This window comes from Carassius carassius, chromosome 25 (assembly GCF_963082965.1).
Source record: "Carassius carassius chromosome 25, fCarCar2.1, whole genome shotgun sequence".
Classification (NCBI taxonomy): domain Eukaryota; kingdom Metazoa; phylum Chordata; class Actinopteri; order Cypriniformes; family Cyprinidae; genus Carassius; species Carassius carassius.
In genome coordinates this window covers 10,082,175-10,107,280 of record NC_081779.1, presented here as the reverse complement: position 1 = coordinate 10,107,280, position 25,106 = coordinate 10,082,175, and the positions used below count along the sequence as shown (strand labels likewise).

General features: G+C 35.6%; 2 protein-coding genes and 1 long non-coding RNA gene across 4 annotated transcripts; 2 read left to right on the top strand and 1 right to left on the bottom strand.

The window, feature by feature from the left end:
• The first annotated feature begins 702 nt into the window (after nucleotides 1–702).
• Nucleotides 703–6,837, top strand: LOC132104140 (oxidoreductase NAD-binding domain-containing protein 1). Of its 2 annotated transcripts, XR_009423513.1 has the most exons (9): nucleotides 703–712; nucleotides 899–1,035; nucleotides 1,242–1,305; nucleotides 1,720–1,826; nucleotides 2,540–2,681; nucleotides 3,277–3,513; nucleotides 3,592–3,700; nucleotides 3,815–4,036; nucleotides 6,699–6,837. XR_009423513.1 is itself a non-coding variant. In XM_059509383.1 (8 exons), exons 2-8 carry the CDS (start codon nucleotides 932–934, stop codon nucleotides 3,970–3,972), a joined length of 921 nt encoding a protein of 306 aa, XP_059365366.1. In that variant the 5' UTR covers nucleotides 703–712; nucleotides 899–931; the 3' UTR covers nucleotides 3,973–4,659. The 2 variants fall into 2 exon arrangements, 1 of the variants encoding a protein (XP_059365366.1); XM_059509383.1 differs by lacking the exon at nucleotides 6,699–6,837 and having other exon boundaries at nucleotides 3,815–4,659.
• LOC132104139 (raftlin-like) lies at nucleotides 6,214–24,240 on the bottom strand. Its single transcript, XM_059509382.1, has 10 exons — nucleotides 24,052–24,240; nucleotides 17,168–17,311; nucleotides 12,283–12,466; nucleotides 11,672–11,783; nucleotides 10,449–11,013; nucleotides 8,604–8,807; nucleotides 8,178–8,287; nucleotides 7,886–7,989; nucleotides 7,128–7,203; nucleotides 6,214–6,951 (listed from the first exon to the last, which is right to left on the bottom strand). Exons 2-10 carry the CDS (start codon nucleotides 17,307–17,309, stop codon nucleotides 6,577–6,579), a joined length of 1,872 nt encoding a protein of 623 aa, XP_059365365.1. The 5' UTR covers nucleotides 17,310–17,311; nucleotides 24,052–24,240; the 3' UTR covers nucleotides 6,214–6,576.
• LOC132104141 (uncharacterized) lies at nucleotides 8,653–17,552 on the top strand. The gene is made up of 3 exons (XR_009423514.1): nucleotides 8,653–8,832; nucleotides 10,860–11,129; nucleotides 17,184–17,552. It is a non-coding gene; the product is annotated as an uncharacterized LOC132104141 (long non-coding RNA).
• Nucleotides 24,241–25,106: the final 866 nt, after the last annotated feature.

Sequence of the window (25,106 nt, the reverse complement as noted above, 5' to 3'; positions counted from 1 at the left end):
GCATGAAATCTCTGTTATCAGCTCCTGTTTATCCATAAAGGAAACTGGCATGCCATCACATGCTTTGAGGCGTCTCTCACGAGCTCCGTTTGAAAGTTCCTTCCAGTTTTTAATGTAATCATAATGGCGTGACATTCCATGACATTTAAGACAGCGCTCCTGTCCTCCCGACGCCGAGAGGCTCACGAAAGACTTTAATAAACAACATGACTGCTGAAAAGTAGCTATGCGTTGACTGACTTCAAGAACAGTCACATTGCGATGTTTCGGTTTTTCTTCTATTCTATGTGATGCGATGCGATCATCTCACTGCTTTCAGGTATGCTACACTTCAGAAACGCTACTGTGTTGAATTTTGAGCAAAGTATCCAAGGTTAAGTCACAATAAGTTTGTAATATGTATGCACTAAATCCTAAGGCACATTCATTTTTTTAAACTAAAGCACTGTTAACAATCAAAATAATGACACACTTGTTAGCAAATTGCATTATTTCAGTAAAAAATATTTATGTGCAGTTTTTTTAACAATTCCATTACATTTAAATTATTGTCTTTCTTATATATATATATATATATATATATATATATATATATATATATATATATGAAATAATAATGTTTTGCACTTTGAAAGACCGCTCGGTGGCGCTACAGACTGTGTTCACCAACCTTAAACACAGACGAAGAAGAAACGTCACCGGAGTGACAGAGGTGAATGATAATGAGCTTATTTTTTTATTATTGCTAATAATTAATTTTAAAGGTCTACTGAACACGAAACAGATTATCTAGTTAAAACATTTAAATCGCTTACTACTCACTTCCGATGTCAGTGTTTTTAGTTATCATTTAAAAAACAGTAACTAACCTGCGTTCTGTCTGATAATATTATATCAGGTGCTGGACAGAGATCAGACCGTCATATCGATCATGAGTGGCCCGTGTTTTGTGAGAACGGCAGCCAGAAGTTTCGCCGGTGGATCAGGCCTCTTCAGACAGACTGGTTGCTTTTCAAGTAAAGACAAAGTCACACGGTGAGTATCCAGACTCTGGAGCTCTTTCTACAGGCTTTGGACATAGTGGTTGTGTTTGAAAACCAAGAGAGCTGGCTACCTAACGTTAGTTAGTTGATATGAAAAAAGCAAGCAAAAATGCTTTCTGTTAAGTAAGGGAGCTCACTGTGTTTTGAGACACAGCCAGTCCTTTTTGCTTAACTTAAACTCCCCTAAATTTGTTTCAGAAAAATGTCATCCAGGAGACAAGCTGACCATCTAGAAAGAACTGCTAGCGTTCATAGAGAAATGGTGAGTCTTTTTAGATTTCATTATGAAACCCTTGACCTGCTGAGCATAGATTCCTCTGTGACTCCTTATAAGTGGTTAACAAATGTTGTAGCCAGGCAAGAGAAAGTACAGACTCTTGTTCTGTGTCGTAGGTCAGCCAGTGTGTCATTTGAGTTTTGTCATGAGACTGAATTCAAGAGGATGCAATCAGGCATTTGTTTGTTTGTTTATTTAATCACTCTAGATATGTAGCATGCATACTGTATAGTATAGTGTTATTTTATTAAAATGCTATGCCCTTTTTTTTCTGTCATGCTATGTCTTATGAATATGTGTAGACAGTTTGAAGTCGTAAAAATGTATAATGTCTCCCATTTGTACATTTTGTGGCAAATTCTCTGTAAATGTACAATTTTATGTTTTGTGTGTATCCAGGAACTTTTCTCTGCTCGTGTTTGTGACATTAGGAATGAATCTGATTCAGTAAACAGACTGAGACTGGAGGTATCACATCCTGACTTCAGCTTTCGTGCTGGACAGTGGTAAGAACTGTAACTTTGTGAAATATGTATTGTAAGCATCTTATATTGATGACAATAAAAAATCCTAGAGAATAGTGCTCCTAGATGCTACTATATTTTCACTTGAAAGTGACCGATGAGAAGACATGCAGTTGCTTAATGGACAGGAGATGGCGCTTTCCTCTCAGACAAATTTTTTACTTCAGCATGAGATCTGTTATCAGCAAACAAAAATGAAAATCTATTCTCTGTGAGTTTTGAGAGAGTGTGCGTGAGGTGAAAAAGTCAGGTGATGATTTATGTAGATGTATGCACAGAAACTCCTCCAGACCATATGATGTTGTGTTCCTGCTAAAGAACACGAGTCAGGGAGAGCAGAGCGTGTGTGTGTGTGTGTGTGTCCTGACATATGTGTTCATCACTTATTCATCCTCTGCATACACATATGGTGACTCTCAAAGTGTATATGTTGCTTTGCTCTTTTTTTTATTAAATATTGCTGTGATAAGTAATACACATAGGTTTTGTTGTGCTGACATGTTACTGTGTGGGAAGATCTACTTTCTAAACTTTCTAAAAGTACTTTATGTAGTTGTGTTGTTACTTTTGAATGTTTTAGTTTTTAGTCATTAACATATAGAGTCGATACATGAGATAAACAGTTAAGTTAATATACTCCAGCAGTGTTTCTTATTATATTATGTTATTGTATTTAATTGCGCCCTTTTTCACAGGGTGGATTTCTTCATCCCAGGTGTGGATACAGTGGGTGGCTTCTCCATTTGCTCGAGTCCTGGCCTGCTGCAGAGAGAGGGAGTGATTGAATTGGCTGTTAAAAACACACGCCATCCTCCAGCTCACTGGATTCACACTAAAGTGAGTGAATGACTTAAAAAGTATAAATACACTACTGTTCAAAAGTTTGGGGCTGGTAAGAATTGTTTATGTTTTTGAAAGAAGTCCCCTATGCTTACCAAGGTTGCATTTATTTGATCAAAATACAGTAAAAACTGTAATATTGTGAAATGACAAATTTTTTCAGGATATTTTGATGAACAGTAAATGAAAAAGAACAGCATTTATTTGACTTAGAATTTTTTGTAACATTATAAAGGTTTTTACTGTTACCTTACTGCCTTTATTATTGAGTGGCGATGTGTCATTGAATTAGTACCATTTTTTCAGGTTTTCATTCTGTTTCTATTTTTAATGTTTCATTCCATGTTTTATTGGAATTTGTAAGCAACTAAATCAGTATATTTTCTTAATATTTGGAATATCTTGTTTCATTCATATATATGTATAATTTCAAATGTATTTAATATATGGACAGTTTTTCATAAAATAATTCTGCTATGCAGAAAAATGTATTTTATTCATTAACCTTTATTTTGAAAGTTTCTGTTGTATGTCACTATTTTATATATTTTGTCAAATAATTTTTATTTCTTTGTAAATTGCTCTATTTCAGTGCTCTGTGGACTCGCAGGTAGCTGTGAGGGTGGGAGGTAACTTCTACTTTGACCCTCAACCTTCTGACCCCGTGGTGGACCTGTTGCTGATAGCCGGTGGTGTTGGAATCAACCCTCTGTACTCCATCCTGCTGCATGCAGCTGATCTGCTTAGACACACTCATGCTCACAGGTGCTCTCCAGGGCACACACACTTGTGCTACAGTGCAAGGAACACAGAAGAGCTGCTCTTCAAGGTATGTATGTGCCCTCGACTTATCATTGAAGTGAGATTGAAGCTGCCGACTGATTTTTTTGATATTTGTTGTCTTCAGAACACCATTATTGATATTTGTCATGAGCGACCAGATAAATTCTCCTGCGATTTCCATGTTACCCAACAGAGCTCTGACACAGAGCAGGAACTTCAGCCTTACACCATAAGTGAGTTGCACACATCTACATTTTATATTTTGATTACCCATAATCTACAGTCTTTTAATTAACTGAACTATTTTTAGATGTGATGTCACATTAGATTTTCTTTTGTCTGCTCAGATGGAAGGATATCAGAAGAGGAACTTAAGCGCCATGTAGATCCTGAGCACACATTGTGTTATCTTTGTGGCCCTCCTCCTATGATAGAGAAAGTTAATTCAGACCTGCAGAAAGTCGGCCTATCGGAGGACAGAATCCTTTTTGAGAAATGGTGGTAGCACTACAACTCAGATCTTCACAGTGATGGATGCATCTGCATCATCATAGAAACAGACTGTAATGGTAATGGACCAGTAAAGCCTTTGAGATCAATTGAAACGCACAACAGACGCTATGTCTGCATTCTCCACATTTAAAGGAATAGTTCTCCCAAAAATGAAAATTACCCCATGATTTCCTAACCCTCAAGCTATCTTAGGTGTTTATGACTTTTTTTCCTTCCGATGAATACAATCAGAGTTATATTTAAAAATATCCTGGCTCTATTTATAAGCTTTATAATGGCAATAGTCCAGTAGAAGTCCGATAAAGCGCATCCTTTCATCATAAAAAAGTGCTCCACATGGCTCCGGGGGGATAATAAAGGCCTGCTAAAGTAAATCGGTGTGTTTTTGTAAGAAAAATACCCATATTTAAACTTTACAAACCTTAATCACTAGCTCGGAATCTCTAATCTCGGAAGCAAAGAGGAGAGAGCAAAACAAACAAAAGGGTTACGAATTAGAAGTACAAAAAGAAAATTTTTTTATAGAAAAATGTCAAGATTCCGATATAAGCCAAGATGAGTCTGGTTTTCCTTTGCTAAACAATGGAAACTTTGCTTCCTTTGCTCCTGTAAACAAACCTCGATTCTTGCGAGACTAGCATGCTCTTGTTAGTTGAAGATGTTTATAAAGTTTTAAATATAGATATTTTTCTTACATAAATACATCGATTCGCTCCAGGAGGCCTTTATTAAAGTGTGGAGCACTTTTTATGATGAATGGACACAGTTTATTGGACTATCGAATATCACCACCCATTCACTGCTATTATAAAGTTTGGAAGAGCCAAACCATTTTTCAATATAACTCCAACTGTATTTGTCTGAAAGAAGAAAGTCATATACACCTAGGATGGCTTGAGGGCAAGTAAATCATGGGGTTATTGTCATTTTTGGGTGAACTGTGCCTTTAAACAAACAATTCTCTAGACACTGTCCTATTTTTTTTTGTTATACCTCATTTTAAAGATAAACTCAACAAATTGACCATAACCAGCTCTGTAATGCTCTACATTATAGTTCATTTGCTGGTTAATGGCATAGCGTCCTGCTTCAAGGGCATCATGAAAGGTTGCACACTCAGATTGCACTGGGTGTTTCAGAGATCTGTGTATAATGTTGTAATATGTTGTTTGCATTTTAGAACACATTTATTTAGTAAAAATTTTGGGGGCATGGAAATGATCAGAGTTATGCAAAATAATATAAAAAATTTCTGCTCATGAATATAATCTTAATTTGCTAAAAGATGCTAAACATGGTCCCTTAAAGGGATATTCCACCTAAAAATTAAAATTATCTCATTTAATCTAATGCAATCCCAATTGTATAAACTGAGATTTTTTTGTAAAATAATTTATTGATCCATATAATACAAGTGGATGGAAGTTGATGCTTCAAAAACCACACCAAGTGACCATGACAGCGCTCATGTGACCCCAGCGGATGAATCAATGTCTTCTGAAGCAAAACGATGGGTGTGTGTGAGAAATATACTAATATTATAACTTTGTAACCTAAACCATAGTTTCTGGCTAACTGATGGTTTCATCCACTTTCATTTTATGGACACACTTTGGACACATTTTATGGAGTTTATGTTTAAAAAAATATGTTGTGTTCCACAAAATAAGGAAAGTCATACATATAGGATGGCATGAGGGTAAAAAAAAAAAGTGAATTGTTATTTTGAGGTGGAGTATCATAGTGTCATATATTGTGTATTGTAATTTCAAATCATGCAGAAACTTATTTTAGCCTTGTCCAGCCAAGTGATTGACACTTTTTTTTTTAACTGAAAGGCAGGACTACAGCTGCTATTGCGAACTTTATTTAGCATCTTTTCCAATCAAATCTAAACTCATAAACTATAATTATCTCCAGTTTCACAGGAAGGATGTTTTTAAAAAACTGGATTGATGAATAAGATCTTTATCACTAATACTGCTGAAATGTTTCGATATCTTTGTCTTTGTCTATCTCACAAAAAACCACACTGAAAACAGAAGAAAACGGCGAGCTGTTTCTGTAAATGATGTGCTTTTAATTTGCGTGAGAAGCCAATTATTGAGAGCTTTTATTTACACCATTAACTGTTTCACAGATGTTCATTTACTGTTACTTTATAAATTTCGACATTAGTTACTGCCATCCTCACTAATATAAATAAATGAAATAACTGATGCAATACTTGTGGATTTTATGCATTTGAGCTAGTGCACGATATATTGCATACACTAATACTGTATGTAATGCGAGTTAACATCACAGATTCACAGAGGTACAAGTCTCAACACATTGGTCAGCGTTTAGCATATTGAGAGCCCATCAAACGTATGTTTTCACATATTTGTTAGTCTCTTGCAATTTGTTACAGGAATTCACCTTAAAAAACAAAAAATAATGAGGAGCGGCAATATTCTACCAACTCTTTGCAATCTTACAGTACTGTTACACTGTCAGCAGATGTATATGCCAAGACGTGGGCCTGATGAGAGTGTGTTCTGCCTAAATAAACATGAACATACTGTAATGATTAAGTATCCATAAATGAATACTGTCAGCACACTCCAGAGAATAAAGCTCTCTCTGTTATGACCACACGCACGTCCTCATGTTTACCACGTGTAATTGTGAGCTTTAATTCCTGATTGCCATTTGTAATTCCTTCCTGTTTTGCAGGGCTGATGTTTGAGATGTCTATCCTCTGGCTGTGGAATTCCACCGTCCTTTCCACTCGATTTCTCCTCTCTGGGCTTTCTGGCAAATTTTGCCCATTTTCCTTCTGGATAATCTCACGTTGTCTCATCAGACTTGTGTTTTCTCTCTCCATTCGTTCAATTTCTCTCTCAATTGTTGCCAGCAGTGATATCTCCCTCTCTGGTGTCCTTTTATTATATAAGTTCCTTTTGTTTTGACCTCTGAGGTGCAGTTTCTGGAAAAGATACACACAAACTGTCAGACTCTGTGCTACTTTTGAAGATTTGAAAGTGAACCAACAATTCTATTACAATTTCACAGTCCTCTAAGACAGCTCTCAGCTGTCATCTAATTTTAGCAGAAATGAACTTTGTGTCATGTATACACACACACACACACACACACACACACCGTCAAGTCTCTCCTCTTGCTAGGCAGCGTGGGTCTCTGGAGGAAGAGGATCTGTTTTGTGGCCAAACTTCCATCACTAAAACAAAAATAAAACAGGTTATAAAATCTATAAGAATTATTATTTTTTTCTTTTGACACAACTGAGAAGAGTTTTTTTGCAGGTTATATATATATATATATATCCTATTATTAGCCCCTGAAATGCAACAGTGAATGAAATGCTCTTGTTTAAAGGCATAGTTCAGCCAAAAATGAACCTTACCCTCATGTTTTCCAAGATGTAGATGAGTTTGTTTCTCCATCCGAATTTGGAGGAATTTAGTGTTCACTTGCTCACCACATCATAAAAATCCAGACGCAATCCACACGACTCCAGTCCATCAATTAACATCTTTTGAAGTGAAAAGCTGTTTGTTTGTAAGAATCAAATCCATCAAGATGTTTCTAACTGTAATATGTTGCTTCAGTCTAAAATATGAGTCCCTTTATCCATAATATTGCTTTCTCCAATGAAACTGACGGACAGGAGTAATTTGAATTACTTGTGGATTATTGTGATTCTTTTATCAGATATTTGGAGTCTCATTCTGGCGGCGCCCATTCACTGCAGAGGATCAAATTGGTGGTGTTGTTATTATAATTTTTTGTGTTCCAATGAAGAAACAAATTTATAAACATCTTGGATCGAGAACATTTTTTTTTGCAAATTTGTACTTTTGGTGAACCCTTCCTTCAAGTGTTTAGTATGGATTTGGAACCTTTTCATTTTGACGATGGGAGTGGGCAGGACACACATTAGTCTCCAGCCATATGAAGCCAGAGACTGAAGCAGAGGGATGTAGTCTGTTTTCACCGCAACACCCTGCAAAACAGAAGTGTCATTTAAACAATGTGTTAAAGGATTTCACTAATCTCTTATTGAGACATATCGTATAATTATGCACATATATCTGCATTCCTTTAAAGGGTGGTTTGTAAGAAGAAAGGTTTAAATGTTCCACAAATAAAAATTCATTGAATTCAATTTGGGATGCATCACTGCAGACTTACATCAATAACAGTCCATTGCTCAACTACAATGGCGTCATACTCTGTGGTTGGCCTGGCATCACCTGAAGCACTTTGGAAGATAAAAACACTGTCCACATTGGAAGGAGATGCTAAAGATAGAGCAAGAAAAGGATTGGAAAATGTTAATAGGGATGGTTGATCATTTGTTTCAGAGTTATCTGGGTAAAACTGCTGAGTAGGTTATTAAAATAATTGAAAATGTATTCTAGTTTTTATTCATTATTTTTATTCATAAATTAAATTCATAATTTTATGCATTTGATCTTTTCTATAATTGTATCACTAATTTATTAAAACAATTTAAAGAATAAATGTGATACATTAGTATAATGTATGTTTTTACATTCAGGAAAATTAACTGCTACCTCTGAGTTCTTTTGTATAATGTCACAACATGTCCAGTACCTCCATCGTCTCCCAGGTGAAAGTAGCCGTCGATGAGTTGCGCGCCACTTCTGAAGTGCTGCGTCATGTGGTCCAGCCAATGGGAGTCAACCGAGCTAACAAGCCCCGCCTCCCTGCGCACCTGCAGTGGAACCCTCAAAGAAAAGAACTTTGGCGATCCCGCCAGAACTATTGAATGATTGTACAGCGCGAACACCTGCACACCTACACAAACAGGGTCAAATATTTAGTAAGTGTTTTTATGACTTATATGTCAATGTTGCTACACATTAATTAAAAAAGTTAAACAGTGAGTTAATTATGAAGCAATATTAGGTTCAGTAGTGTTACTTTCTTCAGACGAGACGAAATATGTTCGTCAACGACCTTTTTTTTTCATGACTAAGACGAGACAATGACAAGACTGCACCACTTTCCAAAAACGCTGACGAAGACTAAATTGACGAAAAAATACGAGACGAAAATGTTTTGTATAAAATAAAAACTAAGATAAAATCTCTCTTCGTTTTCGTCTACAATCGTCTCCGCTTTTTCATCAGCTGTTACGCCTTTAAAATAAGTCGAAGGAAGAGGCTCGATATTTGTGTGTTATAGTTAGCAGCGGTCTGTTATCAAGAAATAAAATAGTGCGTGCGTAGAAAGAATTCGTCCACACGCCGCTCAAAAAAAAAAAAAAAAAAAATGATCCTGCGCGCAAGTCCACCGTCTAGGCAGGCCTTTTGTGTTAAATTGTATTTCCTGTCGCTGCGCAGGCTCTTTTATTGTACATGACAGCTTATGTCCCGATGACCGGTCTTTGCATTAGTATTAAAAGCAGTATCAATAAACGAAAAAAATGTGATCAGGTTAATCATTTGTGAATGTGTCTTCAAAATCTGAAAACCAGACACGTTGAACATTTGCATTCAACAAAAATCATTCAACAAGTGTATTTTGTCAGGCAATACATTTAACCAATGTTTGAGATATGTGAAACACTTTTTTTTTTACTGAAATGTTTATCAGTAATAATGTGTTATTTAAAAAAAGACGAATTCTTTAACTAAAACTGGACTAAAATGACGAGACTTTTAGTCGACTAAAACTTGACTAACAAAAAAAGCTTTGTGAATGACTAAATATGACTAAAACTAACAAGGACATTTGGCACAAGACTAAGACTAAATTAAAATAGGTGATGAAATTAATACTAGGTTGCAGTGAGATTGCTACTGATAATATACAACAGCTGAACAGGAAGTTCATTTAGAGTAACTTTCGTTTTAGACACAATATTGCCAGTTTGTAATTTTAATTTTAATTTTTTTTGTTCCCCAAACGAAAATAATTCCAAAGGAACAGCGCGTCTCCGAGCAACAGACACCAGTCACGTTCTTGACTGAATGAGTGTGTTTGAACCATAGACTGTATATGGTTTGAATGAATCTTTTGAATGAATGACTCACTTATAAAGCCGCTTCCTTCCTGTTGAGCATGAGTGTTAGGTTACAAAAATGATTTCATGTAATGTATTTTCCCAGTAATGTTATTCTACTATGGTGTGAATTATCTTTTTGGTTTTCCAGTTAACATTACATCATTTAGTCTTTTTCAGGTATTATTAATTGTTTAACACAATGAAAGTGAACTGAAAAAAATAATGACCAATACGGAGATTTCATGATGCATCACTTGTAAAAAATTATTTTCAGAGCAAATATTTACACACCTAGAAATTACAAATTGTGCATTTTATCTAATTTTATATTTATCTGACATTATTTTGATATAATCTAATAAAAACATGCCCCCCCCCCCCCCCCCCCACTAACCCTTTCTCTATATTTCAACAAACTGCACACTCACGATTCAGCATCGGGGTGGTTCCTGTGCGCTTGCTGTGTTTGTCTTGGCTTTTGACCTGTTCTCTTTTGTTGTTTTCTGCCAAATCACAGCAGGGCAAGTTTGGCTGCATTGTAATACTCTGAGTCTGATGTGGCTCTGGTGCACAAGAGCGTAATATAAACTCATGTGATGGCACTTGGTTCTTTAAATCCTCAGCCTGCGTACAATCACCTTCAAAGTTTAAGTGCTGATAATCTGGACACTGATGGTTCTCAGTGAACGGATTCTGATTATTCCAACACTGGCTGCTCTCAGGGCTTTGTATTTGAAAGCTGTGGCTCACAATGTCTTCATTGTCTGAATTAAAGTTTGTATGATTCTGGTTTCGATGATCCCCATTGTCTCTATCCTGTTGGCTCTGCTCGCTCGCAGGGCTGAGGGTCGGGGGCCCCTGATGCACAGAACAGGGACTGGAGTGCAAGGAGGAAAGATCTTCTGGTTCCCAGTGACCAAGGAAATATGGACCTTCACCTGGTTGGGGCAAAAACCCCACAAACAGATCACCCTGATCAGCCAAATCCTGCATCTTCATCCCCCAGAATGACCAGGACCAACAGAAGAAGTGAAATCAGTATCATCAGTAACATCACTCTTCATATCAAACGTTCCATTCAAAGTCTACAATCAAAGCTGACAATGAAAGTATGTGGATTCCAATGTAATATAAATAATTTTACAGTGTCTTTGGAGGAAAAAGCGTTTTCCAGTAGATGCTTTTAGAAAACGCTCTGTGGAGCTGTGACAGGAAACGCTAATGAAAACCATATTTTCCAATCATCATACTGTCACGCTAAACACACACATACATCTAAATCATCAGTAAATGTCACATGGCTCAAACACTACCACACACACACAAACACACACACTCAAACACTGCTTATCTCAAAAATAAATGCAATTACTGCAAAGGCGAGGGGGTGACGACTAATGGAACGGCAGATGAATGTGGCATTTCAGTGTCTATGGAGCACCCTGTCAGATTATGTTTTCTGTTTTACAGCCGTATTATAAGACCAAGATAGAGAGAGTTTGAAGTAAGTGGGTTTTTGGTGCCATCTGTAATGAAAGGATGACATTAAGTATGACACTAAAGTTTAGTAACTGAATGACAAACAAAATGATCTACTGCTCTCTGTTTGAATGAAAACAAATTAAAGAAGGTCTTTAAAAGAAGCTCTAACCTTTTTCACATAGCCCTGTATAACTTCTGGGTCAGGGTCCTGGTGGCCGAGGTGACACACGTCTGTCGTGAGATGAGGCTCAACCCTGTTCAGCAGGCCACTTTCAGAACCACTGTAACAAAAACGCAAAACAAAGCCACTTTTGAACATCCATAATAAAAAAATGAATCAAAGTATACGCTGTTTACATGCTTAATGCACAATCTTTGTCTTATTGTAAATGATTCATATGCAAATCATTAAAAAAACTATTTAATATAGTTTTTAATCAAAATATAATAAATTATATTCCTGTTATGTGACCTGGGTAGTATCTGCTACTAACTAATATTTTTATATCAGTACAATTTAAATGGCTGTTTTCTGTTTGAACGGTAGTGTGCCACAATTTTTTATGTCTGCATTTTTTAATCTACCTGACAATTTTACACAAACTAAAATGTAAAGCAATTCTTTTTATTTCCGACACGACCAATGGACTCCATTCACTGATTAAATAATGCAACACAGTAGTATATAGTGCAAAAATATTACTGTTTAAAATGTTTGTGATGTGTACAGAACACTGTTTCTGTGCAATAAGTATGTAGTATTCTATTCCTTGTGTATACCTGTTTGTTTCTCGGATGAGCACGGCTCGGTGTAACTGCTTCTGAAGGTTAGCACTAGCAGGGCCGCAGGAGTGAACAAAGGGATGGACAGCAGCCAGTACGAATCCCTTCTGATACAACTCACACACCTGTAGAGGAAGCTCTCTGACAGACGACAGACACAGCAGTGAGGACACTGCCACCTCTGAAGAGACAGAGAGAGAGAGTCAGGGAGGCACAGAGAGAGAAAAGAGCAGAGAAAGGGAAAAATATATCATGGTTTCCACAATATTGAACAATACAAATGTTTTCGACAGTGAGAAATGTTTTTTAAGCACCAAATCAGCATATTGGACTGATTTCTGAAGCATCATGTGAGACATATGTCAGTATACCAAAACTGAATTAACTGATGACTAATATAGGCACTTTCATAATACTATATTGGCACGATATCGCCACATATACTCAAAAACATTAAGTAGAAATTGGGGGGATGAATGATGTAAGACTGTGAATTTCATTCACAGTCATCACTGCCAAACACGGTTCCTGACAAACACAAACTGAGTCGCTGTAGAAATCGTTTGAAAGTATTTTGATTGAACGTTTTTACAAGCAATTTGTTTCTGGAATCAGTAATTAAACTTAATTTTCAGCGCTCATTATTCAGAGCACTATTAAGGGTAGCAGTGAGCTGTAATCTGAGCACTGCTTGACTGCAATCATCTTTCAGAGGTGCGAGGAGCTTATTTAAACAAAACTGTGCTTTGACTCTGAGGGGGGTTTATTAGTGTTTCCACTGAATAAACAACTGCACAGTACATAGCAAGATGAACGTATAGTTGAATCGAGTGCAAATGTGTTATTCAGTCTTCAGTGTCACATGATCCTCAAGAAATCATTCTAATAAACTGATTTGGTGCTCATGTAACTTATTATTATTATCAATGTTGAAGCTATTGGAAATTGTATCTCTAAAATATGACAAAAGAAAGATCACATTTAAAGACAAAAATAACACCAAACAGAGTTAAATGTTCAGTATCCAGTTCACTGTATCAGTTCAAAGATACAGATGGCATCTCTCATGACACATCCATGAACCTTCACCAAATAACAAAATCTGTTTTCATTCATCAAGTAGTGCTGAAACTGCGGAAGTGTCTTAGACTTTATGATGTCTATTAACTCCACTCCAGTCCAGAGCATGAACTATATTAACCAGCGCATCACACGAAAGGCCCGCGGGAAAGGACTCTCTGCTGCAGCTGTGTGTGAGAGAATTAAAAAATATATTTGTTTATGTAAGACACACACACAAAGAGAGGATTTCACTGCTCCTGAAAGACCAAATACATGATAACCTGTCCCTATATCTACTACAGGGGAATTCCACCTTCATAAAGCAGAATTATCCCAGTCGGGGGTTAAACATTCAGGTAAACAGTCAATCTCCGCAACAAACTCCATCTGAAGAATGCAGCCATCTAAACGAATATCCCTCAGTCTAATCTACAAGGTAAGAAGCAGAGACTTTGGGAAATCAGTTAAAACCCAGATGCAGAGAAATGTTTTTATTCTAAAATATCAAGCAATCACACTGTCTAAATCCTTTTTGGGCCGTCTGGATACTGCACTATGTGGGTTTGTTAGCGTAACCAAGTATGATTAGCGAAAAATCCAAACACACTGTGTGCATCTCTTCTGCCTAACAGGATTTGTACCGTTTTTTTTTAATCAATGTTTGAACATAACATGAAAATAAGTATCGGCTTATTGACCAGAATTAATATCCATGCATAGATTGTATTGACCAATCAGCATCCAGGACTAGAAATATCCATTCTGTTAATAACACTTACTCATTTATTATTTAAACAAAGATGTTCATTGTGTGAATTTAAATGCCATAGTAATTCATTACTCTGAATGATTCTTTGAACTAAATGTGTTAGTAGCAAATCTATCAGATAGCCATCCCTTCTCCTGCTGTGCTGACCTATCAGAACGGCTCTCTAAATATTGATATGACATAGATATTAAAGTAAGTGTTTATATGAATCATAAGTATACAGAATTCTTGCTGCTTATGAGTGTGATGTTGGGTTCTCGGGGGTCTTATTTTATTTTGTAATAACCCCACAGGGAGTGGAATTGCATTATTTTTAAAAACCAATTTCAATTAAAACAAGATGTGGCTATAAATGCAGTTCAGTGTCACTAGGACGACTGATTTTTTTTCTGTTGCGCACACATGAACAGATAAATCCAAGTACTAAGCCCCCCCAATCTTCAAGATCAGATCATCTTTAAAGGATGCCTAGCATTTTTCGTTCTTTCTCCGTTTTTTCACTCTCTGTCTTTGTTATTTCATTCCTGTCAGTCATTCACATTCATTAAGTCACTTGTCATTGCTTTCAATATTGATGCCCTAAAACAAACAAACAAACAAACATATTTTAACATCTCTGGTTCTCACTTGTGCTGTCACAGCAGTTTTTTTGGGGGGCGTCTCTTTAGGCATCAGTGAGTTTTACATATAAATGACCTGCCTGCCTGTCTACCGATAAGCAGCTAAAACAGAAAGCCTGGAGTTTGTGTGTGTCCAGAACTTGAATGATTGCCACTGTCCCAGTTCCCACATATCCCTTTAAAAAAAAAATATATATATATATATATATATATATATATGATCCAGGTCACACTCTCAGATGCACACCTGCACAAACACACACACTTGTGTTTGGATTATGTTGTATGTGTAAAATTTAAGAAGTAAATGCAATAATTTGGATAAACTAACACTAATTAAATTATTGCTTAATAAGCATAGACAGAGTGGTCAGGACCGATGCTTAATGTCTACATAGAAGCAATTCATCCTTAAAATGCATTAACAATAGTATATTCATAAATATTAACAAAGATTTATAACATTTTAAATGCATTTAAATATTTATGTTCATTGTTCATAATACAAAAGGCATTCAAAGAATCCAACTTTATAGTACACTTTTAACATGATGGAGCTAATAGAGACACTTTCCATTGACTTCTATTGTTTTATACTCAGCTCATGATATTTTCTATGCCCTAAACTTCACATATGGAGCATTACACATTTTTCATTAAGAAATTAGTATGTTTATTAGCATGTTTTCTTCCTGGAGACCACTTGATGGTGCCCACAATGTAGGTAAAATCAGGTTTTACCATTTCTATCCCCACACACAAATATATATATATATATATATATATATATATATATATATATATATATATTTATACACACAGTACAGACCAAAAGTTTGGACACACCTTCTCATTCAAAGAGTTTTCTTGATTTTCATGACTATGAAAATTGTCACACTGAAGGCATCAAGGGCTATTTGACCAAGAAGGAGAGTGATGGGGTGCTGCGCCAGATGACCTGGCCTCCACAGTCACCGGACCTGAACCCAATCGAGATGGTTTAGGGGTGAGCTGGACCGCAGACTGAAGGCAAAAGGGCCAACAAGTGCTAAGCATCTCTCGGGGAACTCCTTCAAGACTGTTGGAAGACCATTTCAGGTGACTACCTCTTGAAGCTCATCAAGAGAATGCCAAGAGTGTGCAAAGCAGTAATCAAAGCAAAAGGTGGCATTTTTTAAAGAACCTAGAATATGACATATTTTCAGTTGTTTCACACTTTTTTTGTTATGTATATAATTCCACATGTGTTAATTCATAGTTTTGATGCCTTCAGTGTGAATCTACAATTTTCATAGTCATGAAAATAAAGAAAACTCTTTGAATGAGAAGGTGTGTCCAAACTTTTGGTCTGTACTGTATATATATATATATATATATATATATATATATATATATATATATATATATATATATATATATATATATATATATATATATATATATATATATATAATGCTAGTGATATGGTTGCATCTTTGTAATTAGGTTCAGTAATGGCCCATATACTCATATGCTTTCAAGTCATTAAAATAAGCAGGTCTGTTCTTCCACTTCAATCTGTCTCTTATATTCTCTCATCCTGTCTCATATCCTTTTTCTCTGAATTCAGCGGGATCCATTATTGCTTCTCTCGAAGCACACTAACAAAAGCGGCATTAGTATATTTAGAAACATAAGCCTTCAAAGAATAAACGCTGTTTGGTTACTCTCTTGCTCTATTACTCTCTCTCTCTCTCTCTCACTCTCTCTCTCTTTCTCTCTCATCTTATATTACATTATTTTTCTTCCCAGTTGGAGGCTTTACACTTTATTATCTGAAGGTGGGTTTTTGTGCATTTGCATATGCATATCATCAATATGGATGTTTCTTCGAATTTTGAAATACAGCAATCATTTTTATGCTGTATGTCACTCTTTATGTTAATCCTTTGATGCATGAATTATGAAGTCACAAAGAAGAAAAAACTAAACAAAAACACAAAGTATAGTATTACAGTAGTAGTATTTTAGTATTATTTATCAATATTTTTTATTTTACTTAACTTTTAATTTTTAAGCATTTTTACATGCTTTTGTCATTTTATTTAAAATATTAATATTTCAGCTTGATTTTAATATTAATGACAAGGATTTTCAATAGTTTTAGTTTTACAGGAGTTTTTCCCATATATATATTTTTTGGTTTATGGTCTGTTTTGGTATGGTAAATAATGCAAAGGTGCTACTTTATGATGACATAAAGATGACAATTGTGCAGAAATATAGGTAAAGTCCCATTCACATTCCTTTTTGTGAGAAGTGTCCAAAGTTGATTATACATATGAAAATCTGGTCATTTAAATGTCCTTTACAATATTTGAGAATAAACAACAACAACACGTACAAAGGGACTTTTCAATAGACAAAGTGCACAGGAAATGGGCATGTGTACCTTCTTTTCCTAAAAGAAAGTCCAGGAAGTGGTATGTATACGCCACTCCTGAGTGTGTCTCCACTTGTGCTCTTCTGAGGGTGGAGAAAATCTTCCCTGGAGCTTCATCTGACCCTCGAGGCTTCTGCAATTTACAGCCCATGTCTGCACATGCAGAGAAAAACAAAGCAAAAGAGAAAATGAGACCGATGAATATAGATAATTTGTCTATAATATTAATGTATTCATGACTGCATTATCGATTCAGCTGATTGCCTTGGCAGTAGTCCATAATTGTAATGCTTATTAAGTCAGATTGAGGTTGAAATTGGAATTGAGCATGTGCGAAACTGGGGAGAGGGCATTTCGGCATATCTTTAAACACAACTGTAAACATTCAGATACACGTACATATGCACACGCAAAGATTACACAGTAACATAACATGAAGGCTAATTGGAAAGCTAATCAACCTTCAAGCATCAACCTTAAACACAAACACACGTTCAACATGTCAAACACAATGCCCCCATCAAAACGCACAAACTGTCTCCTTGGTTACCAGAAGCAGTAATCAGATAACACTTCATATTTGATCTGTAACTACAAGCAATCATACAGTGTAATGTGTGGCTAATGAATTAGCGTGTGGCTAATGCTAATGAGTGTCACATCTATAGCTGGCTAACTTGATGTGACAGCAGAGGCAAACCACGTGGGTCCCAGGTCATCAGGTATGGGTGGTTAAGTGCCAGCATTTCCGTGTCAGCGTCTGATGAGCCAGAACAGTTGAAACTGAGAGGAACCGGACAAGCTCAGTAACCGTGACAACAAGCATTAAGGGTGCACTGATGACATGATGGGACAGATGATGAATTAAGATGGGACAGGGGAGCGATGGATGGCTGGTTTTGTGGTTCGGGGATGGGGGGATCATTTTAGGGAGCGCTATGAGTAGATTGGGATACACACCAAAAACCAGTACTGTGTTTTACAATGGTACAGGATACTATTCTGATGTATAGCCTACAATAGAAGTGTAAGGCTATTGTTTTCAATGATATGTACTAGATACTTCAAAGAATATGGTGGAATTACCATCGTAGCAGTTTCCAGAAGACCATGGTTTTACTTACAGTGGTGTTTTGTCTACATATTATGGTAACTGAGTGAGGTTAAATAAAGCCACAGCAATGCTTTAGTTTCTATTGAGCTGTCTTTGCTGGCTGCAAGCAAAAACACAGCATGAATGAATGACTTGTATAAAAGATTATTGAAATGACTCGTAAAAAGACTCACTTATCAGTTTGAATCAGTCTGAGGAATCACAGCATGGCTTCACTGAATCAGTCAGAACAGCTACTGAATCAACATCTGACTGAACCGAATGTCTTCACTTTTACTATGAATGAAAATGAAGCAAGAATAAAAAATTTGGGGGTGGGGTGTAATAAAAAAAAAACTATTGAATGGAATGGGATCACGTGTGTGTGTGTGTGTGTGTATTTCTAGAAAGATGCAAGGCTGCATTTATTTGATCAAACACAGTAAAACAGTAATATTGTGAAATATCATTACTACTTAAAATAACTGTAATTTATTAATGTGATGAAAAGCTGAATTTTCAGTATCATTACTCCAGTCTCCAGTGTCACATTACCTTTCAGAAATAATTCTAATATGTGGATTTGCTGCTCAAGAAACATTAATTACCATCACTTTTGAAAACAACTGTGGTGCTTAAAATTTGTATAGAAAAGTGGGATGATATTTTCTTTCAGGTTTATTTGATGAATAGAAATTTCAAAAGAACAGCATTTACTTTAAATAGAAATCTTTTGTGACAGTATAAAAGTCTGTATTCTTATTTCTGATCAACAGAATGAGTCTGTGTAAAATAAAAGTATTACATTCTTTAAAATAAATAATGAAAATCTTACTGACCCCAAACTTTTTAACGGTATTGTGTAGTGCATGAATGTCAAATAATATTTATTAGATAGTCTACATTACCAAAATAGTATATGGGAGGTCCCAGGCTGCAAAAACAGCACTGACTCCCAGAAATCAATGGAAAACATTAGGAGGTGGAAAACATAACCTGGGATGGCTCTGATGTAGAGCTTTATATCTGCAGAGACATCTCTATGTGGACACAGAGGGGGTTCTTCATAATTTTAGGTGCTTTCACACACTGGAAATACTGGTATAACATCATCACAATCAAACGATCAAACTATCGCCTCAGATGTGATAGTTGCTGGTTATCTCTGTTATTTATTTAATTCCAAAAAATGGTGGACTACAGACTTCAAGTGAACAACTGAAGTCGGAAACAATATGCTACGCTACTTTTAAGTTTAGTTATTTTTGAAGAAATTTTAGAGTCATTTATTTTAAACTCAAAATGGGAGGTGTTAACATAATGATCTGTTACCTCAAGCACTAGGTTTAACTTCCAAGTAGGAATAAATCACAAAGATTTACTAAGACAATTTGCTTTCATTATGAATCTGACAGCTGGATTATAAATGTCTATTTCACTGGAGATGCACAGACCTTCACACCTGTGCTGAGTGAAGTTAATGCTGGCAGTCAAGCGTCTGGTTCCACTCAGTTCCCTTCACTAGCCTGACAATCACATCATTACTGACTCTAATCACCCGGCAGCAGACCGACAGATCATCAGTTTGCTCAGAGTTACTGGAGAGCTATTAGAGCAGAAAAAGAAACCACTGATTCTTAATCACAGCTGAATTTGCAATATCATCAAGGGACCAGCAAACGCAAGCTTTGACAAATACAAATGCTTTTTATGAGCACATAAGCCTCAGTGAGGGGATAGTTGCTCCCTCACTGAGCACAAAAATGACAGCACACCAACGTGTGCATCATATATAGCCTTTGCCATCAGTACCATAACCGTGATTGACCATATTATAATTCATCGACCAGTATTGGATATTTTATTTTGCATGTTTATTACATTTCCTCTCATCTACTAATGCACTAATAAATAATTTAATAATCTAAAGTCTCAAAATGATTTTGCTCGAAATTACTGATTCAAGTTCTTTGTATTTTTTTTCTTTTAAATTAATGTTTATTGGTTTTTAGTACATTAAACCCAAAATAATAAATTGAATAAAGTTAAAAAAAATCGGGAAAGCGATTTTACTAGTGCAACATTACTAGTACTAATAATAATAATAAAAAAACTAATAAAATATACAAATAAATAAATTGGAAAACTAAATACAAAAATCATTGCACTGCGACAGGATAAACAAAAAAGTGTGTATATATATATATATATATATATATATATATATATATATATATATATACACACAAATACAAACAAAGACATACACCCACACACACATAAATATAGACAAGAGAAAGTAGATAAAATAAATGCATAAGAAATTGTATTTTAAAATTATTTATGCAAAATTGTATAGGATTTTAATATCATGTTTATCATTATCAAACACAAAAGTTATTCAAAAGTGATTTCTATATGAATTTCTCATCAAATTCTTCTAAGACCAAATGACGTGAGCTATGCTGTCTGCATTTGTTTTAGTACTCTTCCTGTGTATCAACATTTGTTTCTATTTATGTTTTATTTCTCGGGAATTACAGAGGAAACATTCATGGCTATGAAAGAGCAGTATAAAATTATTCTGGATACACTTAAGATTTTATAGATACATTAAGATTTATGAACATACATGCCAACCCTCCCTAATTTTCCGGGAGACTCCCGAATTTCAAAGCCCCTCCCGAAAATCTCCCGGACCGACCTTTCTCCCGCAATTTCTCCCGATTTCCACCCGGACAACAATATTGCTAGACCATCCGTCACTGGGCGCCGTTTTAGACCAAACGCTTGCGCTCCCATGGCGTCTGTCGTTGCTATGCAACCAAACTGCGCTCTCCATGATGACGACAAAGAAGTATCAGCAAAGGATTAATTGATTTCTAGCCTCACCTCAGCTCGCATTAGCTTTACTACTATATATATTTCTGGAGATGAGAAGGAAAAACCCGCCTGGAAAAAGTAGCGCACCACGTTGTTTCCATTATGAGCGTGCTCACCGCGGCCGCGCACCTACGGTTGAAATAACGACCTTGAGCGCGAAAAAGATGCGATATGTGAACGGCCCCTAGAAGCAGACGTCTGAAATGAAAGGCAAGAACAGCTATTTATTTAGCTTTAGACTGTTACATGAAAATTTAAAAATGAAATGTCATAATTAGAATGTTTTGAGAGTTTACTTATGTAATTGTTGCATTAGGCTATGAATTAATAAATGTTTATTGATAAGATCTAGCTATTTCATATCTCTTCATTTACAGTAGCTAACAAATTAGGGTCTAACCTCCTGAGGAGAGGCCTTAAGGAATTGAATTTGTCAAATAAATGAATTACATTTTTCTTTGCGTTTGTGTATGTGATATTATATATGGCGACACATCGTTTGTGTATGTGACATATATGACACCCCCCCCCCCCCCGGGTCCTTTTTAATATCTCCCTAATTCTGAGGTCTCAAGGTTGGCAAGTATGCTTATGAATCAGATTCAAATAGACTATTTAGATGACTAAAAAGCATAAATGCAGAGCCTTCAAGTTTATCTTTAGCACAAAGACACATATACAGTTTCATAGTTTACATCACAATGGCACTATACACTTCCCACACTACACACTTCCTGCATGGTGCGCAGCAGAACACACATGAAGATATTCACACACAATAATCTCTCACTGTGATAACCGTGAGGACGGGAGCGGAAGAAAAAAGGCAAATAGAAAGATGGAGAGCTAAATTTAGGCAAGATGATAGGGAAGGATAATAAGTTGAGGCACACATCGAATGCAAGGTGGTGGTGGGGGGGGCTATGGTAACCAACGGAGACGAGAGATTGTCAATGATGCAATAAAGAAAAGCCTGATGTCATTACAATCCTAATGTCTCGCTCTGACAAAGGATCTTAATAAAATCTTGTATATTTGAATACAATTATAATAAAACTGTGTAGTTCTGCATTTTACTATATTCATCGCATCATCTCCAATGTAAACAAAGCAAAAAAAAGTACCAAAAGTACCATAGTTTGAGATGGTTCCTTGTTTTTTTGTGAATGTTAGCAATAGCACTATGTTAACACTACAACACTACAGTATGCAAAAATGGTAATAATACAGTATCATGATATATGTAGTGGGTTCAAAATAAGACTACATTGAGAAACTGGTATTGCAAATATAACTAACCATTTTTAAATAAACATTTTAGAATTCTTTAAATTTTAATGAATAAGAAATGTTGTAATACAACAAAATGATTAATAAACATTTAGGATACACTATTTCTATCACTATCCCCAATCATATTATGTTCACACACAGACACGTATATAAATATATATATATATATATATATATATATATATATATATATATGTATTGTATACACAATTTTTTATTTTTTAACTGCTGAATTGTGAATGGTTTTGAAAGTAAATTGGAGTCTGTGTAGACATAAAACTATCCAGTCTGGGTATATGTATGTGCATCTGAGAAAGTTTGTGTGTGAGATTTTTGTAGGTCACTATCGCAAGAGCAGGTTGGCATGGCTGAACATGAAAGTTGATGATAGCACACTCCCCTCACATTTCACAGGTTCATAATCATCTCTTACTTCATTCCTGTCACTTTCGGTCTCTCACCTCTGCTATATTTCTGTCTCTCTCAGAGTTTGACTGCTTAGCCTGTCACTCATATCAGCCTCGGAGCCCACTGTGAGTGAGTGTGTATATGTGTGTGTGAAATACTAACCGAAGGTCCTCTTCTTCCGGCAGTCATCTCACTTGATACCATCATGTGCGAATGAACTATATGTGCCTGTCCTGAAGAGCTTTTTGCTTAAAGTCAAGGTTGAAGCTGTATTTTTATATCTTTATATTTTTAATTCATACAATACAAAATATTTTTTTGTAGTTTAAAGCATCAGTGAAGTGCGTGTTTCATAAAAGAAATATTAACATTGCTAAAGCACAAATTAATAAATTGTTCCCTGTGTGTAGCACCTACGTCAGTAAAGGATCCCAACATTAAAGCAACTAAAGTTTCATTTGGATCATTTCAGTGATTTAACCGATTGCATATTTCAGTGCAGATCGTTTCGTGAATGAAATGCACATTTTCACAAAGGCTATTAAAAGCAGGGGCAGCAGCAAACCACTCTATATATTAGCACATTTTATCTCATTTCACATGCAAAGACGGTATTTAAATTCAAAAGGAAAAGGAGTGAAAAAGTCCCCAAAAGAAAACATTTAAATCCCATTAATTGTAATGTCAGAGGAAATTGTCATGATAAATTAATACTATTTTATGTACAAAAAAATGTGACTAATATTATAAGCAGACCACATAATATATATATATATATTATACACACACACACACACTATGGTCCTTTAGTTTTTTTTTTTTTTTTATATCTTTAGGGTTTGGTTTAAAAAAGAAACACTAGGCTACATATGAATTATAAAACCATGCACCCTATTTCATGCATGCAGATAAAAAAAGTTTATATATATAGCTCGACTTACATGGCATTCTTTGATATTTATACTGTTCTCTATTAGCACAGGCATATACATGCACAAACTCAGTCTTTGTATTAGAAGAAAGCTTGAACTTTAAAGTGACTCATATCACATTCAATGGCAAATAAAAGCGTTTATAACAAGTATAATGAGAACATGGAAAGAAAAGAAACAAGATAAATCAGAAGAAAAGTAAGCAGTGATTTATGGGTGGAATCAGTAAACTGACAGTGAATAGGGTAACAGTGACAGAAAGAAACTACACAGAGTGAACATACCTGCTGTTGTTCTTTGATTGTCTCTCAATTTGAGTCTCCACTGTCGTTTCTTCTCCCCTAATTATCGTTCGCTCTTCTCCGGTTTCTTTCTATTTTCAGTCGTTCTGTTAACTCTCGTGCCCTCGCTTGTGTGTGTGAACTGGAGGCAGGTGAGTGGATGCTGTGTGAACGAGACTCCTCCTGCTCCCTCTCTTCTCTCTCCTCTGAGACTGAGAGAGCGGTGTTCTCCGAGGTTTCCAAATCGCTCTCAGTTCGTCTCTCGCTTCATCAGCATTGTACACTTAAACTACGTTGAGTTAAAATAAATAAATATTAGCACACACTAAAACCCAGTGTAAGGCAACCTTAAGGGCTATCTTAAGGGGAAATTATACTTAAGGTGCTTTATGCAACCGGGCCCAGAATAGTTTGACTAATGTTAATAAACCAAAAACGACATGTTGACTTCAAAGTACAGGTGCATCTCAAAAAATCTGCATATCATGGAAAAGTTTTTTTTAATTAATTTAAAAAAGCAAACTTTCTTATATTCTAGAGTCATTGCACACAATATTTCAATAGATTTTTTTTTCAATTATGGTTACGATTTACAGCTTAGGGAAATTAGAAATTCAGTATCTTAAAAGAAAAGTAGAATTACAAAAAAAAAGGAACTTTTCCATGATTTTCTGAGATGCAGTTTCTTTTGATTATTCATTCATTAAACACAACCTTAAAAATGTAGAAAAAAAAACCTCATAAAAAACCTCTATAGGGCTCTATCCACTTCAAGCGCTTTTTTTAAATTAATTTGAAGTTTCTATTATTTTTATCCTATGGATTCCTTTATATGGCACAATAATCATAATAAAGACTAGTTATTTTTTTATTTATTATTTCATACTTTGTATATTTCCACAGGACAATAAGCATAACACTACTATGAAATTCAAAGAGACAAAATGACAGGTATTCTAGATGTACCAATATACATTTTTTATTTTAATTCCAGTTTAGTTTTGAAGTAGGCTACTAAAATGACTAGCGTCAAACAGCCCAGAAGTTGTCAGGTCGAA